Source organism: Pteropus alecto, unplaced genomic scaffold (assembly GCF_000325575.1).
Source record: "Pteropus alecto unplaced genomic scaffold, ASM32557v1 scaffold113, whole genome shotgun sequence".
Lineage (NCBI taxonomy): Eukaryota > Metazoa > Chordata > Mammalia > Chiroptera > Pteropodidae > Pteropus > Pteropus alecto.
In genome coordinates this window covers 666,998-688,821 of record NW_006433949.1, presented here as the reverse complement: position 1 = coordinate 688,821, position 21,824 = coordinate 666,998, and the positions used below count along the sequence as shown (strand labels likewise).

Below are 21,824 nucleotides of genomic sequence, written 5' to 3'. Positions count from 1 at the left end.
GGTCACTGCTGAGTGACAGCTGGGGTGGGTGGGTGGGTGGGCGGGCAGCAGGTACCTGGCTGCCCGGGCTGAGGAGGTGCCGGGCTCTGCATTGAGGTGGGGGCAGGTCTGGCAGCCTGGACTGAGTTGGCTCGTCTCAAACCTGCAGGAGAAAGGAAAGGAAACAGCTCGTCATGTTATGTACACGCACGCGCGCACGCACTGGAAGCAGGAAGACGCTGGGACCAGTCAGTCGGCGCGAGGCAATGCCTTCTGGGTTTGAATGCCGTCCCCCAACACTCTCAGCTCTTCCAGACCCTCTTCTCCTCCCTCAGGGAGGTGTCTCTTTCCAATACTCAGACCCTCTGGGCGAGTGACAGCAGCAGCATGGCTGGTGAAGAGCACAGGTTCTGTGCCGTTGCTTCCACCATGTGTGACCTTGTACAAGTGACCCCTCCTCTCTGGGCCTCGGTCTCCTCATCTGTTAAATGGGGGGAACAGCATCTACCTCACAGCACGCGGTGGAGATGCAATGATATGATACATCCAAAGAGCTCGGAACAGTGCACGGCACGTGGGAAACACTCCACACGTGGCAGATGTCGGGATTCTTCTATTATTATTGAAAGAATCGTCGCTATTGTCACATGGACCTGGCTTTTCATTCAAGTGTTCCCTTTTACAAGCTGTGTGACTTTGGGCTGCTCACTCACCCTCTCTGAACCTCTCAGATGCCTCCTGGAGGCGGCAACTCTACCTACTCGAAAAAAACGAGTTAACATTTATTGACTGTTTATCATGTGCCGGAGACTTTACATATAAGAACTTATTTGACCTCTACACCTCGCGAGGTGGGTGCTGCATTATCTTCATTTTATAAATGGGGAAACCGAGGCACAGAGACGTAAAAGAGCTCAGCCGATGTTTCTTGGCTGGCGTGTGGCAGAGCCAGGGTTTGACTCAGGCATTTGGTCTCTGGAGTCTGCTTGAGACCATTAGGTGCTAAGCCATGAACCCACTATTAAGAAAAAGAAGGCCAGAGGTCAACATGAGACCTGACATTCAGCCCGTTGAACTTCGACTCAGTCTCATGACCTCGCTACAAAAGAAATGAAGCTGTTCCAAGTTCGCACACAAGGGGTACGAAACACGGATCTCCGCGGTCCAGCAGGCGTTTCTTCCAAAGTCCGGGAATCCGGGGCTCCCACTGGTGGGCACTCTTGCTGGAAAAATCCACCACGAGAGAGGACCGAGGTGCTGGGCACGCGATGCAATGAGAGCACCTGTGAGTGGCATCCTGGCCCTGCTAACCCAGCCCACTGCCACCTTCGGCACAGGCCACTTGCCAAGGGAAGAAAGAACTCGGACAGACCCGTGAGAGAGAAGCATCCTTACTTCTGAACGCAAAAAGCCAAGAGGCATTTGCCCCAGAGCTTTTTGGGGGAGGAAGGGGAAAAAAAATCATATGTTTTTCTTAAATAGGGCACAAGAGCAAAAAAAGGGATATAACCAAAATTTTGGACGTCTGGAGTCAGAACTGTTTCTGAAACCTGTCTTCTCCCGTAGGCCAGACCCAGCATCTGCAACCAAGCATGGCACACAGTAGGTGTTTGCTAAGTACGAAAAGAACAGATGAATACAAACACTGTCCTCCCCATTCTTTCTGACTCTCCTCAGCCAGGCGGCCTGCCTGGATCTGCCCATCTCTCTCACCTGCTGGGCTCCGGCTGGAGTCACCAGCAGTGGCGCCATGGCCCTGGTCCCAGCTCTCCGAGTCCCGGCCGGACGAGCTCATTCGTGCCTCGGAGGCCCTGCGCACGGGAGGCCCGTAGCTTCCTCGCCCAGAAGCAGAGGCCGGGTCAGGGCCTGGAAGGAAAAGCACGAATCGAATGGAGAAAAGGTCAACGGGGGGAATGGGGTGAAAGGACTCGCATCCCAAAGGAGAAGACAGGTTTGGCCGAACCCACCTGGCTTCTGACCTGGGCCCCTCCTGTCTTCGGCGTCACCTGGAGAGAGAGAAAAATGAGGGGGAATACGTGTTTTATGGTGTCTGGAGAACCATTACTTAAGGAGCTTACAAAGGGGCCCATCCGCCACTCCCAAGAACTCTTTTTTTTTAATTGAAAGTCTCCCCTCCCAGCCTCCCCTTGGGTGTACCTCGTTTCCGATTTTACGTTGTTTCCTTCGTGAGCACAGACACACGTGAGCAAACACGGGCTTAAAAAAGACCCAGCTGGGAGCACAGATTACACACTCTTCTAGATGTGCTCTGTTCACCCTGATTATCCCCAGGGCTCACCAAGCATGTTCCAGCCTCAAGTCCTTTGCACACAACATTCCTGAAGATTCTATGGGCCCTATCACTATGGTGAGGCATCTCCCCAAAGATCATCTCCAGACAGCCCTTCTCCAGCCACTTTATCCGAAGCAGAGCCCGCTGTCACATCTATCCCCTTCACCGGCTTCGCTTTCCTTCCTGGCATTTGTCACTACCTGATATTACCTGTATTCACGCTGGCAGTCCGTGAGCATGTTTCTCCCACTAGAATTTTAGCTGCACGAAGGCAGCAATTTTGGTCTGTTCTGTATACCTCTCTATCCCTAGGGCACAGAACTGAGCCTGGAACTCATGTGGTGTTTGGTACCGCTTTGTGAAAAGGATTCTAGAAGTGCTTATCACAGACGTGATTCCAGATCTATGAGGGACATCGACATCATTCTATTTTAAAAGATGTTTAATATGGCATGGTATGGATACATCGTAATCCATTCAACGATTCCCCTATTAACAAATAGTTAGGTTTTTCCAATGTTTTTGCTGCCATAAATAGTGATGCCACGAATATACTTACACATATATCTTTTTACATGGTATTTTACTGCTGTTAGATATATTCCCAGAGAGGGATTGCTGGATCGAATGGTATATACACTTCGAATTGAATAAACCCTGCCATATTATTTTCGAAAAGGCTGGGAGTGACTTACAGTCCTGCCAACAGTTTACAGAGTACCTGCCTTGTCACACATTACCGGCACTGGATGTCATCACCAATAATTTTTTAGGTGTCACTGTGCAATGCCGGTGATGTCAGTCCTTTCAAGTGAGGTGAATGGGTCTTTCACCCACCATATTTTCAGATTCATCTGTTTTGTCCAGAGTTTGTCTGATAAGCTCATTCATATCATTTATGTATTTATGTATGTATATGTGTCTTGCATAGGTGGTTAACATTATATATTATTAGCCAACATTTACCAAGTGCTGTACTCCGCAAAGCACTTTCCATGCAGCATCTCGTTTAATCCTCAGAGTAACCTGGTGATCTGTGAAGCCCATTTTTATAGATGAGGAAAGGGTCTCAGGGAGGTTGGGCCCCTTGACCAAGCTCACACAGCTAGTAAGTGGCAGAGCTGGAATTCAGATTCACGTTCTCCTGGCCTCAGATGGCCAAGATCTTGACAGTTATGCTACTTGGTCTTCTTAACCAGGAAGAAGGATGCTCTGGTGGTAGAAGCTCGGGGCTCTTCAGGGATGCAGTGTGTATACTGATAGTTTGGCAACTGTCTGCAAAGAGTAGAAATTGCTCTTGCCTTGCTAGGAGAAAAGTATTCATTGATGCCTTTTTGAATGCCAGGCACTGTACTGGGTATCTTGAAAAGTTATCTTGTGGGGGGACATAGTTGGGCACTTTAAATTTTTGACACCTTCAACTATAACCTTCCTTCCAGAAGCACAGCTTGCACTCAACTCCAGAACTGTCAATCACATCTGATTTTATCACTTCGTGTTCAATTGAAATTATTGCAAGGGCTTTATCTAGTCAGTCCTCGTGGCCTAATTCAACTGAAATTTAAATGCATTTTTATTGTGGTTGCTTTTTTACTTTTTACTGTTTTGCCTCTCTCTTTTAATAAGCATTTTAATAATTAATGATAATACTTGGATGATAATGATAATATCCATAGTAGTGGTAATGTTCTTTTACTAATTTCCTTTCTATTCATCTTTTACTTTTAATTAGTCCAATTTCAGATTTACTGATGGTAGATAGAAGAAATATCAGGGGTCAGGAAGGCCTTATCAGCAAGCCCCAAATCCCCCCAAGCCCCAGTCTATATTTCAGTTGTGAGAGTCTCTCTCAGCTCCTCATTTTAATTTCCACCTCTGCTGTACCTCTAAAGACTCCATCAAGGATGACAACAAAGCCTTTTGGAAGTCTGGCATTGTTGAAGAGTTCTCTGTGCTACCTTCTTAATAAGGGTTCACGGTGAGCTGTGAAGGGGACATGGGAGTCCTAGACCCAAGCCCAGAGGCTGGCTGTCCACCAACTAGGTAGAAACACAGATGTGATGTCAAGACACTCTCCAGGTAGACCAGTTAGCTAAGCTCTGTCCTTGGTCCTAAAAGGAGAGATGCTTTTGTTTGTTTGTTTTGGTCCTACCTCGAGTTGGAGCCCGGGCAGTGTGTTTGGGCTCAGAGGCGGGCTGCTCAGGGGCAGCAGGCTCACTGACAGGCAGCTGGGGCTTGGTCTTCTTTATGGGCATAGGCTGTGGGAGGACCTGCTTGGGGAAGCCCTTGAAGAACCACGCTCCAGAACGTTTCCACACCTGGGGGAGGAGAGGTGGAGGATGAAGACATGGCGGCAAGCGTATCGGTCCTGCCTCCACGAGTGCCAGTCTTTAACTCTGCTTCCTTTCCCTGGCGCTCTGACACAACAACCAACACTCTTTTCTTACCAACTGCAGGCTTTCGCAATTTCTATTTGATTTACACGATACCCCTGAACGCTCAATAGAGAGGGCCTGAGCAGACCTACTTTCTTGATGGAGAAAGTTGGATATCAGAAAGCTTATAAACTGGTATAAGGTCACATAGCCAGAGAGTGAAAGGCCAAAGACTGGCCACCCAGTCTCCCACGTCTTAAATGTGGTGTGCTCCCGACTACTAGGAAAATTCACAGAACTAGGTGAGAACAGAAATTCGTTCAAACACTTGGGGACTGTTCCACCCGTGTTCACATCTGAGCTGGTTCCTTTCATACCAACCCCTTAAAACACATACCTGACCAGGTTCCCCAGCCCCCAACTGCCACCCTGTTTCCCTGATTCTAGGGAGGAAAGGACAATTGGACATAAAGGGAGGGCGCTCTAGAAGCCAGGTGGTACCAGTCTGCTCACCTCCCTCTGCTCGATGCAGATTTTGCAAAGCCACACGGGATGTGGGCGGTTGTTGGAGGTCTCCACCCCACACTTGGTGCAGACATTCTGGGGACAGAACATAGTTCAGTGCACACTCAGACACACTAGGCTTGGAGCTGCTAGTGATCGGGGGAAGTGGCGGGGAAGGGTGGCAGTGGAGCTCCATCCTCTCTTGGTGGATGTAAAAATCTAGAACTCTCCTTTCCACGACCAAGGCCAGTTAGAATGAAGTTCTAATTTGAGTCTTAACTTCCAATAACAAGCACTAGATGAGGGAATTCTCCAAGAGTCCCTGGGGGCTCTGAGTTTTTGGCATCCATGCAGGGGAGATCATCGACATGAGTTTTTAAGAGGAAAGGCCAGATATCTATCTTGTTTATTTATTTATTTCTTCTTTCTTCCCAAACAATTTTGAGGCACCCTAGGGTATGACTACAGGTTCAACTCCTCGAGGAGAAGTAAATTATCTGAGTAAGCTACGACCGTGTGATGGGACATTATACTTTTGGCTGTTTCCTGGCAATCAAAAAAAAATAGTAAAAATTAATAAATCACCAAATTCTCACTATTGGTTGACTGCAGCAGACGAGCTTTGGGGACTAGATCAACTTTCCTCAATATTCCATTTAAATACTAAGTGGGACCTCAAGCCGGAGATGCCAAGTGACATCATGATGTCTCTGGCTGGGCTGTTCCCTTGAATTGCTTTCCTGGGAATCGGGCAGACCCAAGGTCAGCTCTCCCTCTGTCCTGGATTGTCAAGTGCAGACAGCTGAGGAGAGGGTGCAGGGTGGAGGAGCAGGAGGAGTCTTGCCCTCAAGAATGAAGGCTCTCGAAGCACAGTGACCCTAACTTGGCCGGAGGTGGCTTTCTAAGTCACCTGTGCTGTAAGTAAGAGAGTACCGGGTTAGCCTTCCAAGGACATGCATGTGTAGACACGTGCCCATCAGGCTCTTCGGCATGACATATAACTTGCTAAGCCAAAACCAGGATACCTGTAAGTTCAACTATAGCTCGTGTCCTACCTCAAGCTCCCAAGTTCATCCTGGATAGAGCTGAGCTCTGAAGAGTCACAGTGACTTCCGTGGGAGGAACCAGGATCGGGGTTACCTCGGGAGATAGCTGGGCACGAGAGCATCCCAGAAGGAATCACACTCTGGCAACTACCCTTAAGGATCCCAGCTCTATCCCCAAGACCCAGGGATCCCTGAGGCTTGAGCCCAGGCCCATCCCCTCTGCATGTGATGAGCAGGGATGCAGGGGAAGAGGAGGGTGATGGTACCTTCTTACAGTCCTCACACACTACGCAGGCGGAGCCCAGAATCCCCAACTGTTCTCCACACAGTATGCAGCGATTCACCCCGTCCCCGGCCACGTTCTTCCTCATGTTCTCCAGACGGTCCACCAGGCGCCTGGAAGCAGAGACACGGGACATTTTAGGGCCAGGCACCACCTGCATTTCCCACAGTATCAGGCTAATGGTCTTCACCTTGTTTGGGTCATAGAATCTTAAGGATCTGATGATGACTGTTGGACCTTCCCTAAGAAACAGTCGCATGAACGTGAAGTCTGATGCATCTGAAGAACATCACAGGTGGGGTCTCCCTTGACCCTCTCTTGATATTCAATGACCTAACCAAGTTCTATCGCATCTATCGCCCCAATATTTCTGGAACCCACCTATTTCTCTCCATCCGCACCACTTCCATGCCACCTTCATCTCACTTGGACGACTGCAGTAACCTCTTCATAGTCTGCCCACTTCCACGCAGAGCCTTTTACAAACTGTCCTCCCCCCACAGCCAGGACGCTGTTCCTGAGACAGACATCTCACCAGGTCACTCCCACTCTGCTTCAACGCCTTTACGTGGTTCCCATTCCATGAGGTTTCCATGACCCCACGTGGTCTGGCCCCAGGGGAAACCTTACACCTCTTCTCCCTCTTGATCTGGCGTTCAGTGCTCTGGTTCTGGTTCGGTGGTTCTCCATATGGGTTCTCCAGACCCTCAGCATCAGAGTCACGTGGGAACTTGTTAGATATGCAAATTCTTGGGCCCCGCCCCAGACCAACCGAATCAGAGACTCCGGGGGTGGGGCCCAGCCACCTGTTTTAACAAAACCTCCAGAGGATTCTGATGCCCACTCAAGTCTGAGAACCACTGCTCTGATTACGCTGGTTTTCGAGTTCCAGTTCTCCTATCTGCCTCAGGACTTTGGCCCATTCTGCTCCCTGTGCCTGGAATACAGCTTCCACTCACACACTCACACACAAGCGCGCACACGCATACACATTTGTGGGAATACAGCTTCCACTCACACACTCACACACAAGCACGCATACACATACACATTTGTGATCTCTCTCTTACACACACACACACACACACACGAGATTGTCTTACCTGGATTCCCCTCATCCTTCAGATTCCAGTTGAAATGTCACTTCCTCTTAAAAGCATTCTCTGACATTTTATTTACTCTGACAGCAAACTTATACTTCTTCAAAGCACCTGTCATATTTGTAAGTAATTTTGAGATTATCTGCACCGACTGCATTAAGGTTCATTGTGAGTTCACTCTGGGCTCCCCTGGGCCAGAGACCTTGTCTGTCCTCTTCCCTGCTGTGTGTCCCCAGGGCCAGAACAGCGAGTGTTCATACACGATGGCTGAGTCATGGGATGAATGAGGGCAGCCCACCTCCCAAATTTGTATCCGGCAAAAGCAAGCCGAATTGCGTATCAGGTGACATATAGTAACAGTTTATACTTACACAGTGTTTATTATATACCTGACTGGTATAAAGAGCTTTGCCACCCAAACCCAGGAGGTAGGCACCACTATTATGTCCTTTTACCCGTGAGGAGAAAAGTAAGGCACAGGGAAGTTAAATGACTTGCCCAAGGTCACACAGCTAGCAAGTGTGGCAGAGCCGAAACCAGAACCCAAGTTTCAGGTGCATTATACTAGTTCATGGGCATCTTGACCAAATGCAGATTCCGAGATACCAGGTCTGGGTGGGGCCTGAGGTGCTGCATTCCTAGAAAGCTCCCAAGTGATCGCACACAATGCCACTGGCCCCCTGCGCACTCCGCTTAGCAAGGCTGCAGAACAACTTCACCGTGGGCATTCTGCTTTCATGTCACGTGGGTTTTTGGGACATTTCCCACCAGCTTGAAGTCATCTCCTTGCCTTGTCCTCAAACAGGACCTTCCTGTTCCCATTTCAGCCACAGCCAGGGGACTCAGATAGAGCCGGACTCTGCCCCGCCCTCCATGGGCTGGGTCCCAGCTGTGGACACCGTGGGTGTGGGAACCACTGGGGTGGGACTTGGGTGGCCCGGGCTCCAAAAGGTCCTTGTCAGCCACTTGATGCTGACACTTCCCACAGGCCCTCCTCGCTCCTGCCACCCCCTCGAGTGCTCTGACTCGAAATGTTATAAATAGCAGCAATTTCTTTTGTGGTCCATTCAACAGAGGGCCGCTGTGCCCAAGGGAGAGCCCAAAGCAGCCTGCAGGCTCCGGGGTCTCCCTGTGACCCGGATTGGACAGGGTGGCTTGGGAAGCAGGGTACACAGGGCCGGAGGCAGCACCCTCTTCCCTTCCTCCGCTGCACCAGCCACCTCCCGCGTTTTCCCTAAACATTGTTTTTATAGGACGATGGGAGGCGGCGGGAGCCAGAAGCGAGGCCCCCAGTGCATGGCCCCAGGACACCTAGGAGAACATCAGGATAACATCACTGAGCGCTTCCTATGCGCCGGGCAGAGATAAGCTCCCCGCCTGAATTTCGTTAATGAATTCTTCCAGCGGCTCTGTAAGCTAAGGGTTATTCCTGGCCCCGTTTTCCAAATGCGAAGACTAAGGCACGGAGAGGTTAAGTGATTTAGCCAATCACACTAGAGGAGGTGGAGAAAGCTGGGCTTCAGACCCGGGCAGGCTGGCTCCACGCCTGTTTTTAACGGCTACGCCACACCGCCACTGTGTGCCAAGCAGAGCTAGGGGAATCGTCTGGAGCAGTCTGATCACCTGCTCAATTCCCCTGCCTTCCCCCGCACCAAGGGCCCCTCGGTCACCGCCAAGTGCCAAGTTACGCGCACACGATCGCCCCACCTGGTTCTGCTCCATTCTCCCCTTGCTTCCCTGGAGCGGGGACGAGACACCCAACAGCTGCCCCGCCATCTCGTTCCTCTTAAGAACCCTCAGCCTGATGAACCGATATCGCTCCGATAAATTTAATAATAATAAAAAAGAACCCTCGGCACAGGGTTGAGAAATCTGGATTTTAGCTCTGGATTTTGCCTCTCTGGATGCCTTTCAAGGCCACAGAATTACAGAATATTAGGAGGCAGTGAGGTGAGCTAACGGGGGCAGCGGACGGTAAGCGCACGGTGCTCTCTCTCCTATACACAGCCTTGTTCTCCTTCACCCGCTGTCTTAGCCAGAAAATGGTCAGGTTCTGTTTTGCTCACTCTCTCAGTGGGGGTCCCAAAGCACAGAGAGCTTGGCCTGGGACCGCTCAGCCAGGGCTAGAATCTAGTTCTCTGTGCCGGCAAGTCATCTTTCTTTCATTAAGCCCCGTGGCCTCCTGCCTCAAGTCGAACTTTGCCAGCATAGCTCAGAAAAGAGCGCGTGGGACAGATGACCCAAAGCCAAACAGTGGACACTTTGTTCACGGAACTTAGGAGGCTCTCCTGCCTCCTCTGGAAACTAAGGACTGGGGATTCACCCACCACTTGTAGACCTACATTCTAGCCTCCCTTCCAAGATGCTTGTTTCTTCCACCATTTAAGCCTAAATGCTGAAAGGCCCCATTAACCCACGCCGGACTGGTAGCATCTCATGAGCTTCTACCAGCGGCAGCCAACGGCACAGAAAAACAACAGAGTTAAGATCGTTATTTGGATATCTCGGCTCAGGGAACCTTGCTATTGTGAATTCGATACAGTCCGATAAAGAGAGAAGACGTGGGGTAGCGATGGGCAGACCTTCCTCGGAGCGGGATGGGCAGGGGGTCTCCTGCAGCCCGCCCACTTGGACACGCCCTCCGCAGCCCCCAGAGCTAGGGCCTCAACACAGAGGCCCCAACAGCCAAAGAGTATAACCTGGAAATCAAACTTTGTAAGGAGCTATTCAAAATTATGTCGTGGGAGCCCACGATTCACAAGTGGGTCTTTGTCCTGGCGCTAAAACACTTCAGCTTCTTCGCCCCAGAAGGAATGTTTGTTGTTCCCGGCCTTGGCAGGGAACAGAGCACTATATGCAGAACGGAAGATGCTCACAACCCTCACTACACGCCAGTCACCCAGAGAGCATTAAAAAAGAACACAACGCAGGGCCCCCCACCCTCTGAGCCTCTCAGCCGCGGATCCGGTTAAGCGTGTATGTCAGCACGCAGCTCTGTTGAGAGCCCACGATTTACGGCGCCGCTAGGTCGCCTGGGGAGAGTGTTCAACATCCAGACAACGATTCTACAGGGCTGGGCAGGGCCTGGGAATCTGTATTTGGAGTGGCTTCCTTGTATGATCCCGGTGCTGGAGAATCCCTGGGCACGCTTTGAGAAATGCAGCAGGAAGGAAGGAAGCAGTGTGACCGATCGCATGGCAAATGCTCTTCTTATTATATGAAATGGGTTAAAAAAAAAAAAACAAACCTTCAAAACCCGGGATGTAAAATTTGGTGAGGGTGTGAGTTTGGGTTTGGAACGTGCTCATCTGAATATCTTCATGGTGTGCACTGGTAAAGAAAAGAATTAAGAAAGAAACACACCAAAACATGCACAGTGAGTACCGCCACATGGTGGGGTGACAAGTAACTTTCATCTCCCTCTCTAATGCCTCTGGCATCTCCTCCTCCCTAAGCACCCGATTAGCTACACTCCTCTGCACCTGCTTGACCCGGCGTTACCTTTACGTTAGAAGAGAGAGTGCATTCTTCAAGACAGAGAACATGTAAGCCACAGGTTAAAACACCAGGTTTGAACCCTGTCTTTGATGTGGTCGATGACCTTGAACAGCCTTTGTTCTCGGGGCCCCGCTTCCCAGGCCGTAATGTGAGAGGGGACAGGTTAGAGGCCATGCACGTTAAGTGGGCAACACTTGGGGATTCCCAGACCCTGAGGCTGAAAAATCGGGATGTCCTCACATGTTTTGAGATGGAAGGACCGTCAGCGTCTAAGAGAAGACCTTTTCGTGCTGGCGGGCTGGTTCTGTTTGCCTGTTTAATGTCTCCACGTTAAGTGCCCAATTAGCTGGACACTGTACGTGGCCGTCACTCTTTAGTTATGTCTCTACATGCCCGATTAACTTTACGATTACTCCTCGTGCCTCACATCCAGGAAACACATCCATCATCAGGCTGGGTGCGTAAGGGGAGCTGTTGGTCACTCAGTAAAGTCAGGTGGGCACACCCCCATTTCCCAGGATGCTCCCAGAGGCACCAGGAAGGCTATGTCCCCTCCTCTGGGCTCCAACAGATGACCTCTGGAGGTGGTGGGAAGTGGATTTCCAACTTGGTCCGACCTTGCCGTTCGAATGGATGCAGACGAGCAACTCATTCATTTGTCAAGTATTTACGGAGCATCTACCACGTGCCAAATGGACAGCGAGGACCCAAAAGGAAGCAAAACGGATGAGGTTCCTGCCCCCGTGGAGCCGGCACTCCAGGGAGGAATTCAGACGTTGTCTAAATAACCACATAGACCGCCACAGTTACACTGATAGTAAGTTACCCGAAGAACAACCATGGGCGGTGGTGAGAACTCATGAGAGAGGCACGTGAACAGTCACGCTAGGGCCCCGGAGGAAGTGACACCGAGTTGAGACGTGATGAGAAAGAGGAGCGAACCCCGTAAAGAGGGTGAGAAAGAGCCTTGGAAGAAGAGGGAACAGCATGTGCAAAGGAGCTGGGAGATGCTCAGCACGGCTGGTGGGCTGCAAGGTGGGAGATGAGGCTCGAGAGACGGGCAGGGGCCACGCCACGCAGGGTCCTGAGTCTAAGAGTGATGGGACAGCATTCGAGGCTTTCAGTAGAAGAGACTCAACTTCTAGGAGCTGGGAGATGCTCAGCACGGCTGGTGGGCTGGAAGGCGGGAGATGAGGCTCGAGAGACGGCCATTCGAGGCTTTCAGTAGAAGAGACTCAACTTCGCCAGTTTTGAGACAACACATGGACATATGAATGGAGACCTTGGGAAGCTCAGATGCTGTAGAGGTTTCACCTAGAATCAGGCAGGCAGGGCCCGGGGCTTTAGCCACACAAGGGGCTGGACCAGGTCTCTTGAAACTATAGGATTGTCCCAAATGGGTCTAACTCAGTAGTGGTAAAAGAGTACACGCAATGCCACTGCGCACTCACAGGCTTTAGAGAGCCACTCCGTGTATTAGTTTCCTAGGGCCGCTGTAATGAGTTACCACAACTAAGTGGCTTAAAACAATGTATATTTACTACCTTAACAGTTCTGGAGAGCAGACGCCTGGGCTAAGTTTAGTCGATGGCACGGCTGCATTCCTCCTGGAGGCTCTAGGCGAGAATGATTTTGCTGTTTCCAATTTCCAGAAGCTGCCCGCATTCTTTGGCTCACGACCTCTTCCTCCATCTTCAAAGCCGGAAGTGTAGCCTTGTCCAATCTCGCCACGGCTCTGACCTTCCTGCTTCTATCTTATGACACCGTGATCTTGAGATGACATTGGGCCCACGGGATAATCCAGGATTAACCCATCTCAAGATTCTTAACTTAATCACATCTGCCAAGTCCCTTTGGCCGTGAAAGGTCACGTGTTCACGGGTTCTGGGGATTAGCATGTAGACACCTTTGGGGGGGACCACTATTCTGCTTTCCATACCCACATTCCGGCCCCATGTGCCACCCAGGTTCTAGTTCCACCTGATTCAGGTCTGAATCAGACATCAGCCCTCCTCTCCGGACCAAGGTTTGGGCAATTCCTCCCTGCCTGGCCATGGATGTCAGGCAAGCCAGGCTTTAGACTCTAGAAGGTTCCAATCACCTTCTCCAGGTTCTCAACCGCAGGGAAGTGTAGCCTCTCTACACATGTGCGAACACACACACGCACACCTACACACGCTCCTTCAGAATTTAGAAATGGGAAGCAGTTAGGATGCAGGTGTCATGTACCAATTCTGGAGTGAGCTTGCTTGGGACCACATCTGAACCTTGCTCTGTGACCTTAAGAAAGTTACCTAACCTTCCTGAGCCTCCATTTTTTAATCTGTAAATTAGGGAAAACAAAGTCCTTACCTCCCAGGATCGTCGCAAAGAGAAAACGAGAGTGTTTGTGAAATGCCTGGAACATGGTAACGACTCAGTAATGGTTGCTGCTAATTATTTCTTCTGGAAATCTGTGGCTTTTATAACTCCCTGTACTCCCGTTTTTTCTATGTAACCAGGGTGCCATAATCCAGCCATGTAATTTGTCTTTCTAAAGCTTTTAAAAGGGCTAAGGTGACTAGAAATTGACCGGACTCATATGCCTATCTCTAAATACACACACGCAGATGGCACATGCACCCACATGTGACTACATATGCCCACAGGCACACCTGTAGAGGCCCATGTCCACACGCGCCTGTGAGCACACGCGTGCATGCGCACACCCTCGCACACACATACTCAGCACCAACATACAGAATACGCTTTTCCGTGCCCGGCTGCGCATGCTCTTCCCTTGCAGGGGGCTTGGCCTTCCGCAAACAAGGATGTAAGCCGACTGCGGGACTGACGGTGTTTGTCCGTCAGCTCGGACGCCCTTAAAAAGTCCAAACTGGCCTCGGAAGCACTCAGGCAACTGCTTTTGAGCTTTCAAACCGGTATAGCTGCAGCGTGTCGTTAGATGTGGAAGAGAAGGCTAATGGATGTCCTGTTGCGCCAGGAAGTAGGCTTACTGTGGCATGCCGCGGAGCTCAGGAAGATTACCCGGCCTGTCGGGGTGCGATGGGTTTAGGTGCCAGTCCCTGAACTGGAGAGGGAAACAGCAAAGAGCTGGTGTTCCACCAGAGGTGGGATGGGGCCGGAGCAGCTGCCTTTAGAGCTGTGGTTGACCATGACTGCACGTGTCACAAAAATGCAGCGAAGTGGGAGTGGATGCATGTTGTCTTCCTGTCTCTTTGTCTCTCTTTGTCTGTCTGTGTCTGTCTGTCTGTCTGTCTCTCTCTCTCTCTCTCACACACACACGCACACACATACACACACACATATCGATTCCAGAATCATGCTGTTTTTCCCTTCACCCTAACTGCCAAGTGGGGGGATATTGCCGTTAACTTTATTAAACTTAGCATTTTCTGAAGTCAAGATCAGGCCACCTGCTGCGAACAGGGACAGAATTTATCTGTCTGTCTGTCTCTCTCTCTCTCACACACACATGCATACACATACACACACACACATCGATTCCAGAATCATGCTGTTTTTCCCTTCACCCTAACTGCCAAGTGGGGGGATATTGCCGTTAACTTTATTAAACTTAGCATTTTCTGAAGTCAAGATCAGGCCACCTGCTGCGAACAGGGACAGAATTTAGAAATAGGAGGTGGTTATGGCTGCTCTGACAGGGGGTGACATCAGAGCCCAACACAGGGTCTCTCAGGAACTTGTCCCGAAACGACTGAGTCGCTCTGTGGTGAAGCCAGGCAGCTGGCATGTGGGCTGCGTGCATTTCCGACTCATTAATTCTCATAGCTGTTTATTACTGCTGCCCCCTGGGGAGTGACAGATCCCAATCTCTCCCCTTGATGGATTGATGAATGGGATTCCTGCCTGCACCTCAGCACTTTGGGGAGGTGGGGTGGTCTCCCCGGCTCAGAGTTAGAAGCAAGGGAGCTAAGAGAGAAAGAGCTGGAGGGCTCAGCCAAGCGAATGTCTTCACTGCCAGGCAAGGTGCTGGGTCATTGTAACGCCAGGAAAAGCAGTCGTTACCAGGTGCTGCACTAAGTGCTCCACGTGCGTCGCTCTCCTTAAGCCATCTACGACCTGTGACATCCGGTTCTGTTATTCACTCCCATTATACAGATGGGGAAACCAAAGCACACAGAGGGGAAGCCACTTACCCCAGGGCGCACAGCCCGGGAGTGGCAGAGACGGGGTTGGAGGCGAGGCCTGGCCCCCCCCATACTGTTTAGAAGAATGAAGTCTTTGTTTCAATCCGTACTTAGGCTGGGAGCTCTTCCTAATCCCTCTAACTGCCCTTTTCTGTCACAAAAAGTAGAGTGGAGAGAAGGTGGCGCTGAGGCCCGCAGGGGACAAGGGTGATTGGGTGGACAGGAATGAACTCCCCCCTTGAAGGAAGAAGTGTGAGACAGCCAATTAAACTGAGTGGATATCGGAGACATCCTGTACATTGACGGCTTCCTTAAATCTCTGAAGTCGTTTGTCCATTGCCTTCCCTATCTGTACTTCCAAAGGCAATGGGATAAAGTGGAAAGACAGATTCAAGTTCAGAGTCTGGTTTGGCCATGTAAAGGCTGTGTACCGCTGGCCATGTAAAGGCTGTGTACTCACTGAGCTTGCATTCTGTCAGCTGAAGGCAGAGACGACAGTGTCTCTCTCAGTCAGGACACTAGGGCATTAAAGGAAATATAACATATTTGCAAGTTCCTAACACAGTGCTTGGCAGTAAATACTTGACTCTCTGTAGAATAGCAAAATGAGACTCACGACTATGGAGCCAGGCAGCCTGGGTTTGTAATCGCTTATTAACTGTGTGACGCTGGGCAAGTTGCTCAACCTCTCCGCGCCTCGGTTTCCTTATCTGTTAAGTGGGAATGATAACAATATGGCCTGCTGCGCCGCGTGGTGGTGAGGATGATACATAAGTGAAGCCACACAAAGCTTCGCGCACGTGCCGGCACACGGTGCTTTATAAGAGGAGGGTATCGTCGTTTCCTTAAAAGCTGAGTACGGTTGCCGGGAAATTCTCAAGTTTGCTTCTTCTCCCTCTTGCGAACCACCCAACAAAAGGGCTAGACAGGTGGTCATCAATAAGGGGTGGTTTTACCTCCCAGAGGGCATATGGTGACATCCGGAGACATTTTTGGTTGTCACATCTGGGTGGAAGATTACTACAGTCATCTAATGGTTGGAGGCGCCAGGGACACAGCTAAGAAATCCTTCGATGCCCAGCACAGCCCAGCACGAAGAATTATCTGTTGCCAAATGCAAACGGTGCCGAGGTCGAAGGGACCTGGAGACCACGCGGCACAACCTCACGCGGTGAGATTAAAGTCACTCCATGAGAGGCTCGGTCATCTGCGTGTAGGGTTCGTTTAAGATGTTCTCTCTTTCTGCCAGGCACTGAGCTAATTAAGGAATTAACATTTCCATTTTCATCTTGTACAAAGAGATTCCATTAAGTACTAAGGCTTAGGACATTAGAAACCATTGACCCCATCCCTGGGAAAACTGAGGCACTACTAAGTAGTTTTAACATTGGGGGTTCAGAGTTCCCCCGCAACCTGGTGAAATCTATGAATATTTCTTCTTTAAAAATGCACACAGACACACACATAAATGTGTCTGTAGTATCAGGATGCCCTAGAACCCTGAATTCTATCCGTAGAATGTCTAAGACTCAAGGTCAAAAATGGGGGGCGGGTCTTCCTTTAGAAGGAGGAGAGTATGACCGGGCTTATCGTCGGCTTGTCAAGCCATAGGAAAGACACCTCATTAGATATAGACCGTGCTAAGCGCTATTACGCACTTCTCCCTCTGCCCACGTTCTGTACCAAAAACATACGGGATGATGAAACCGAGATGCGGAGGTGATGGGAACCCCACAGATTCTGGCAACAACAACAGGTGGTGTCTCTCTCACTCCCTCCTCCATCACGGCATCTGGACACCAAGGTTAATGACAAATCCTAATTAGTTCTTTGGGCCCGTCTGTTTCGGAAAGTTGACCTCAAATGGAAGCCACCAGCTGCCTGTCCCTTTGCAGGCAGGATACGTGAGCAAATACCTTTGAGAGGCTCTGGACAGAAAGAAATACAATAAGGATGCAGAGGGACCAAAAACCCCAACACCGCAAACACAAATTTTCCTAGGCAAACGTTTACTTCCAGTCTCAATTCATCTAAAAGTTGTGTAGATACCTCATGGGTGTCTGTCCAACTCACAGACGACCTTTTCACACTCAGGGGAAGCACTCGGCAGCCATGTTTGTGCACCTGGCACCTCTGGCCACAGCAGAGTGGATGAGGACTGGGCACACGGGGAGAGCTGAACCAATCAGAGCTCCTTCCCTGGGAACTTGGAGTAAGGACTGAGAAGAGCCGTAACAACTAGGGAGGTGTCACACGGGTAAATTTTCTACTACGTGGGGGAGAAGCAGACCTTTCACGAGGCTAGGCTATGATCCTGCCCTCCCCTCCCTGGAGATAGCTCTGAATCCTTATATTAAATTTCCCTTTTTGCAATGTGGTAGAGTCTGCTAAGATGGCCCCCATGAAAGCCTTCCATCCCTGGATGCATAAGCCATCCTCCCATAAGGAGATGGGTGGGATCTATTCCCCCTCTCCAACAGAATGTGGTGGACAGATGCCCTACCAGTTTTGGACCTAGCTGCTCAGAATGCTGGCAACGTCCATCTTTGCTCTATTGGGATCGGTTGCCATGCCATATAAAGAGCTCAGGCCAGACTACTGAAAAAGGACAGATCCCATGGAAAGAGGGGCCACAGACAGCGCACCGAGGCACAGACACGGGAGTGAAGCTTTCCTGGACCGTCCAGTCCAGCCCGGCCACCAGCTGAATGTGGCTGAGTGAGCAACCCCAGCCCATGCCACATGGAGCAGAAAGCCTGCCCCGCAGAGACCTGCCTGAATTCTTAACCCACAGAATCATGAAAAATAATACACTGTTGTTGCTTCAAGTCACTGGATTTTTAGTGCTTTGTTACATAGCAATAGAGAACTGGAATAACCTCTCTGGAATTAATTTTCGGTCTCATAAGCCAAGCGTCCTAAGGAATAGAGAAAGGCTGTAGCAGTCAGGGCATGCAAAATAAACTCTGCAATCCCACTTAGTTCTTGAATAGGAAAGGGGGTGGCACAAAATGAGGCAGTTTAATGAGTTTCCCTTCCTCTTCCTATCTATCACCTCTTCCGCTGGGAATGCTGAAGGCAGCAGAGCTGGGCTGTGGGCTGAGTGGTGAACAAAGGTTTGGACACACCCTTGGGTGGAATCAAGAAGCTCCAGGGAGGGAACGGGCTGCATTGCTTGGGGCTCCTTGGGGCTCCTTGGGGCATCTGACTCTAGCAAAACTAGAATTTCCTGGGAGGCCTTGGGGCATGTCTCCCCTGGCCCTCTGAGAGCCACAGGAGCACAGAGACCAGTTCTGGCAAGCTTTGGAGGTACAAACGGATCTGGAAGGAATAGGGTCAGCATAGAAGGGGCTCCAGCTTCCAGCTCCCAATGTGCCCCCTCCCAACCTGAGCTTTTAAAGTGTCCATGTTCTGCGCTCTAGAAAGTTTGGGGCGGGCCTTCGGGAAAGACGCCTAATAGGTAAGAGCATAATTCTGAGCGTCAGCCAGACAGGATGTATAACTTGACTCTATGTGACCTTGGGCAAGTGACCTAACCTCTTTCGGCCTCAGTTTCCTCACTTGCAAAATGAGGATAAGAATAGCACCTACCCGACAGGGTTGAGAGGAGCAGGTCATGAGTTGATCCATATGTTTTTAGGCTCAGTGTTTGGCACATCGTAAGTGCTCAATAAACGGTACTTATTATTACGACTATTATTAACGATGACTTCGCACCTCTCCAGAGGGCCTTCACTCAGATAACAGAAAGAAAAAAAAAAAACAAAAAAACGATTCAGCATCACAGAGGTGGGTGTCTGGACCCAGATGGGGATGGGGCTACATCTGCGATTTTAACATAGAAGGAGCTCGCTGACTCTGAGAGGGCCAGCCAACCACACGGTACGGGGTCCTCCACCGGACACGCCCCGACACTGTAGTCTGAGCAGGAAGGACCCTGCAGCATTGACCCGCCTCATCGAATGGTGGAGAAACTGAGGTTCCCAAGAAACTGAGAACCTCAGGTTCTGAACTGGCAGCCCCGGCGGCCCCCCATTTTCAGCCTCTCTCCTGGTCTGATGTGTGGCTTTGCTTTCATCTGACTCTTCTCTGATCGTCCCCCAGGGAAGCGTGGGAAGAACAAGAATGAGGGCAGGTTTGGGCTCGGAAGACACAAATGGCACTGGGTTTGCCTCTGGCGACGCTGCCTGGGAGGTCTCCCTGCTGCCAGGGCCTGAACCCCTGGAGGCATCCTCCCGCCTGCCAGAAACACAGCTGTCGGCACAGGGAGACTGTCACCAGACTGTCACCGAGGGCTTGGCCCCAGCTTCCCCCGGAAGCCACTCAGATCTCCTTCTGGGGAGGCCAGGGGCTGCTGGAATCCCCAAACTTGCCAAACAAGAGTGTCAGGGCATAATTCTAGAACGGATGCCGTGGCCAGCGTCAAACTGGGCTTCCTCAGCAAAGTCAGTGTTCATTGGTCGTGGGGCGGGAGCTCCGTGCCGGGCTCCGCGATCATCCTTGGCATGGTGAACGCTCTCTGAGAAGGATGTGCCCACGTTATCCCCATTTTTCACACGAGGAAACTGAGGCACAGGGAGGTAAATGGCTTACCCGAGGTCACACGGGGGGAAGTGGCAGAGCTGGAATTGGAAGCCAGGTCTTTCTGACTCTGGGTGATTAACCCCTGTGCTATTGCGCCATGTCACTGGGTTAGTTGAGGCAGCATCGCAAGACAGGGAGGACAAGGCAGGAAACTCATCCACTGTGTTCTAGAACGTTCAAGCTAGAATCCTCTCAGGCCACAGAGACTGCCCTTCACTTCGCCCCAGAGGCGGACCAGCAGTCACGCTGGTGTAACATGGGCAGCGCCCCTGGCCACAGCTGACCGGACGAGGGACAGCACCTGACACGAGCCAGCCGATCCGAGTGCTGACCTGGGAATGTGGACCCTGGACTGCAAGATTCTAGACTCTCCAGACTCTGGGTCACAGGAGATGGAGAAAGAGACTGGGGGGCAGCGCTGTGTGCCATATTCACTCGTTCACTCGATAATATTTTACTGTACACCTACTATGTGCCAGGCTCTGGGGATTCAGTGGTGACCCAAACGGGCAAAAACCTCTACCTCCAGGAATCTTATAATCTGACAGGGAAAGATAAACAATGTGTAAAAAGCAAATGTGTAAAATATAAAACGTGTTAGCTGGTGGGAACATGTTAGCGCTATGCAGAAAAGAGGCCGAGAGAGATTCTTGCTTCCAAGGGTTGAACTTTAGTGAGCTTGTCCCCACTGCTCCCCGCAGGGCTGAGGCCCGTGGCTGGGCGAAGGGAACATACACACGCTCACACACACCAGCACACGTACGCACGATCATTTACACACACACACACGCTCACACACAGCAGCACACATACGCACGATCATGTACACACACACCCCCGCTCGCCAACCTCCAGCCTGGATAACCCCTCCCTCCTGATATGTCTTTTAAAAAACAAAACAAAAACTCAACCCCACCACCAGGCCCCTCAAGACTGATCCCTTCAGCAACCCCTTGAGGATGCTGACATGGTCTGTGGGGGGGTCTTTGTCATTTGTCAACAGCACCCCTCACCTCCCCAGCTGCTCTGAGTAACGTTATCTGCAGAGGCTCAAGTCAAAGGCACCCACTTCCCACATGTTCACAGTGCGATTTTCCATCCAAGAGCCTTGCGAACCCCTAGCTGAGTGTGTGGGCAGGAGACACACGGGCACCTCAGTGCTTATGTCACTGTGAGCAGTTCTGCCCCTGGAGGAACAGCCTGGGGAGGGGGCTGGAGGAGGAGGTGGCATCCAGCACCCCGCCCATTTCCTATGTGAGAGTCCCGTCTTGGAGGACATCTTGGTGGCCTCCCCACAGCCTGAGTTTCCGAAATCCATGCCAACAGCACCCCCCACACACACGCGCGCTCACCCTCCTCTCCCGTCGCTGCCCCTCACTTCCCCCGCCCTGACGCTCACCCACACCCCCCACTCCGCCTCTCAAGCCCACCCACGCGCTGCCCTCCCCTCATACTCCTGCTCATTAACCGTGTCGCTTCTCTCCCACACACATTTTTTTTAAATCTCCCCTCCAAACTCCACTTCTTCCCCTTTTCCTATCATTTATTAAACATGATTCCCAGAGCCCGGGTCAGGAACCACACCAGCCTCGCTTCACGTACCCCTGACGATCCTGTGGATAATCACCGTTTCCCCGCTTCCACTAGGGAGAGCTGAAGCGACGTGCCCGGGACGCAGGGCGGGCGGCAGGAAGCTGGGGAGGACCCCGGTCTGAGTCCAGACCCCCCAGGTTACCCGCTGAGGCCTCATGTCATGCTGGCTCCCTCTCAGGACTGATCTCCTTATATAATTCGCTTGGGATGTGCCCTCTCTTTCTCACGCTGTCTCTGTGACACACACTCTCCTCCTTGGCTCGTCCTCAGCTGTACGTTCTGGCACGTACATGGCCATTGTCTCTAGAACACGCTTCCGTGCAGCTGAGATGGGCTCAGACACCCTGTGCCCGCACACACACCTGCAGCCCCCAGAGACACGCTCCCGCCCGCTTCCTGCGTTTTAACCCGCCCCCAG

The 21,824-nt window shown here is 51.2% G+C and overlaps 1 protein-coding gene across 2 annotated transcripts in view; it reads right to left on the bottom strand.

The window, feature by feature from the left end:
• RPH3A (rabphilin 3A) overlaps positions 1–21,824 on the bottom strand; it is a 58,256-nt gene that overhangs the window by 23,569 nt on the left and 12,863 nt on the right. For both annotated transcript variants that reach the window (XM_006908570.1, XM_006908569.1), the window contains 6 exons: positions 6,464–6,593; positions 5,161–5,247; positions 4,425–4,590; positions 1,947–1,985; positions 1,693–1,845; positions 56–142 (listed from right to left, as the gene is read on the bottom strand). In XM_006908570.1, the coding sequence (XP_006908632.1) occupies positions 56–142; positions 1,693–1,845; positions 1,947–1,985; positions 4,425–4,590; positions 5,161–5,247; positions 6,464–6,593 (662 nt within the window). The remainder of the gene's footprint in view (positions 1–55; positions 143–1,692; positions 1,846–1,946; positions 1,986–4,424; positions 4,591–5,160; positions 5,248–6,463; positions 6,594–21,824) is intronic.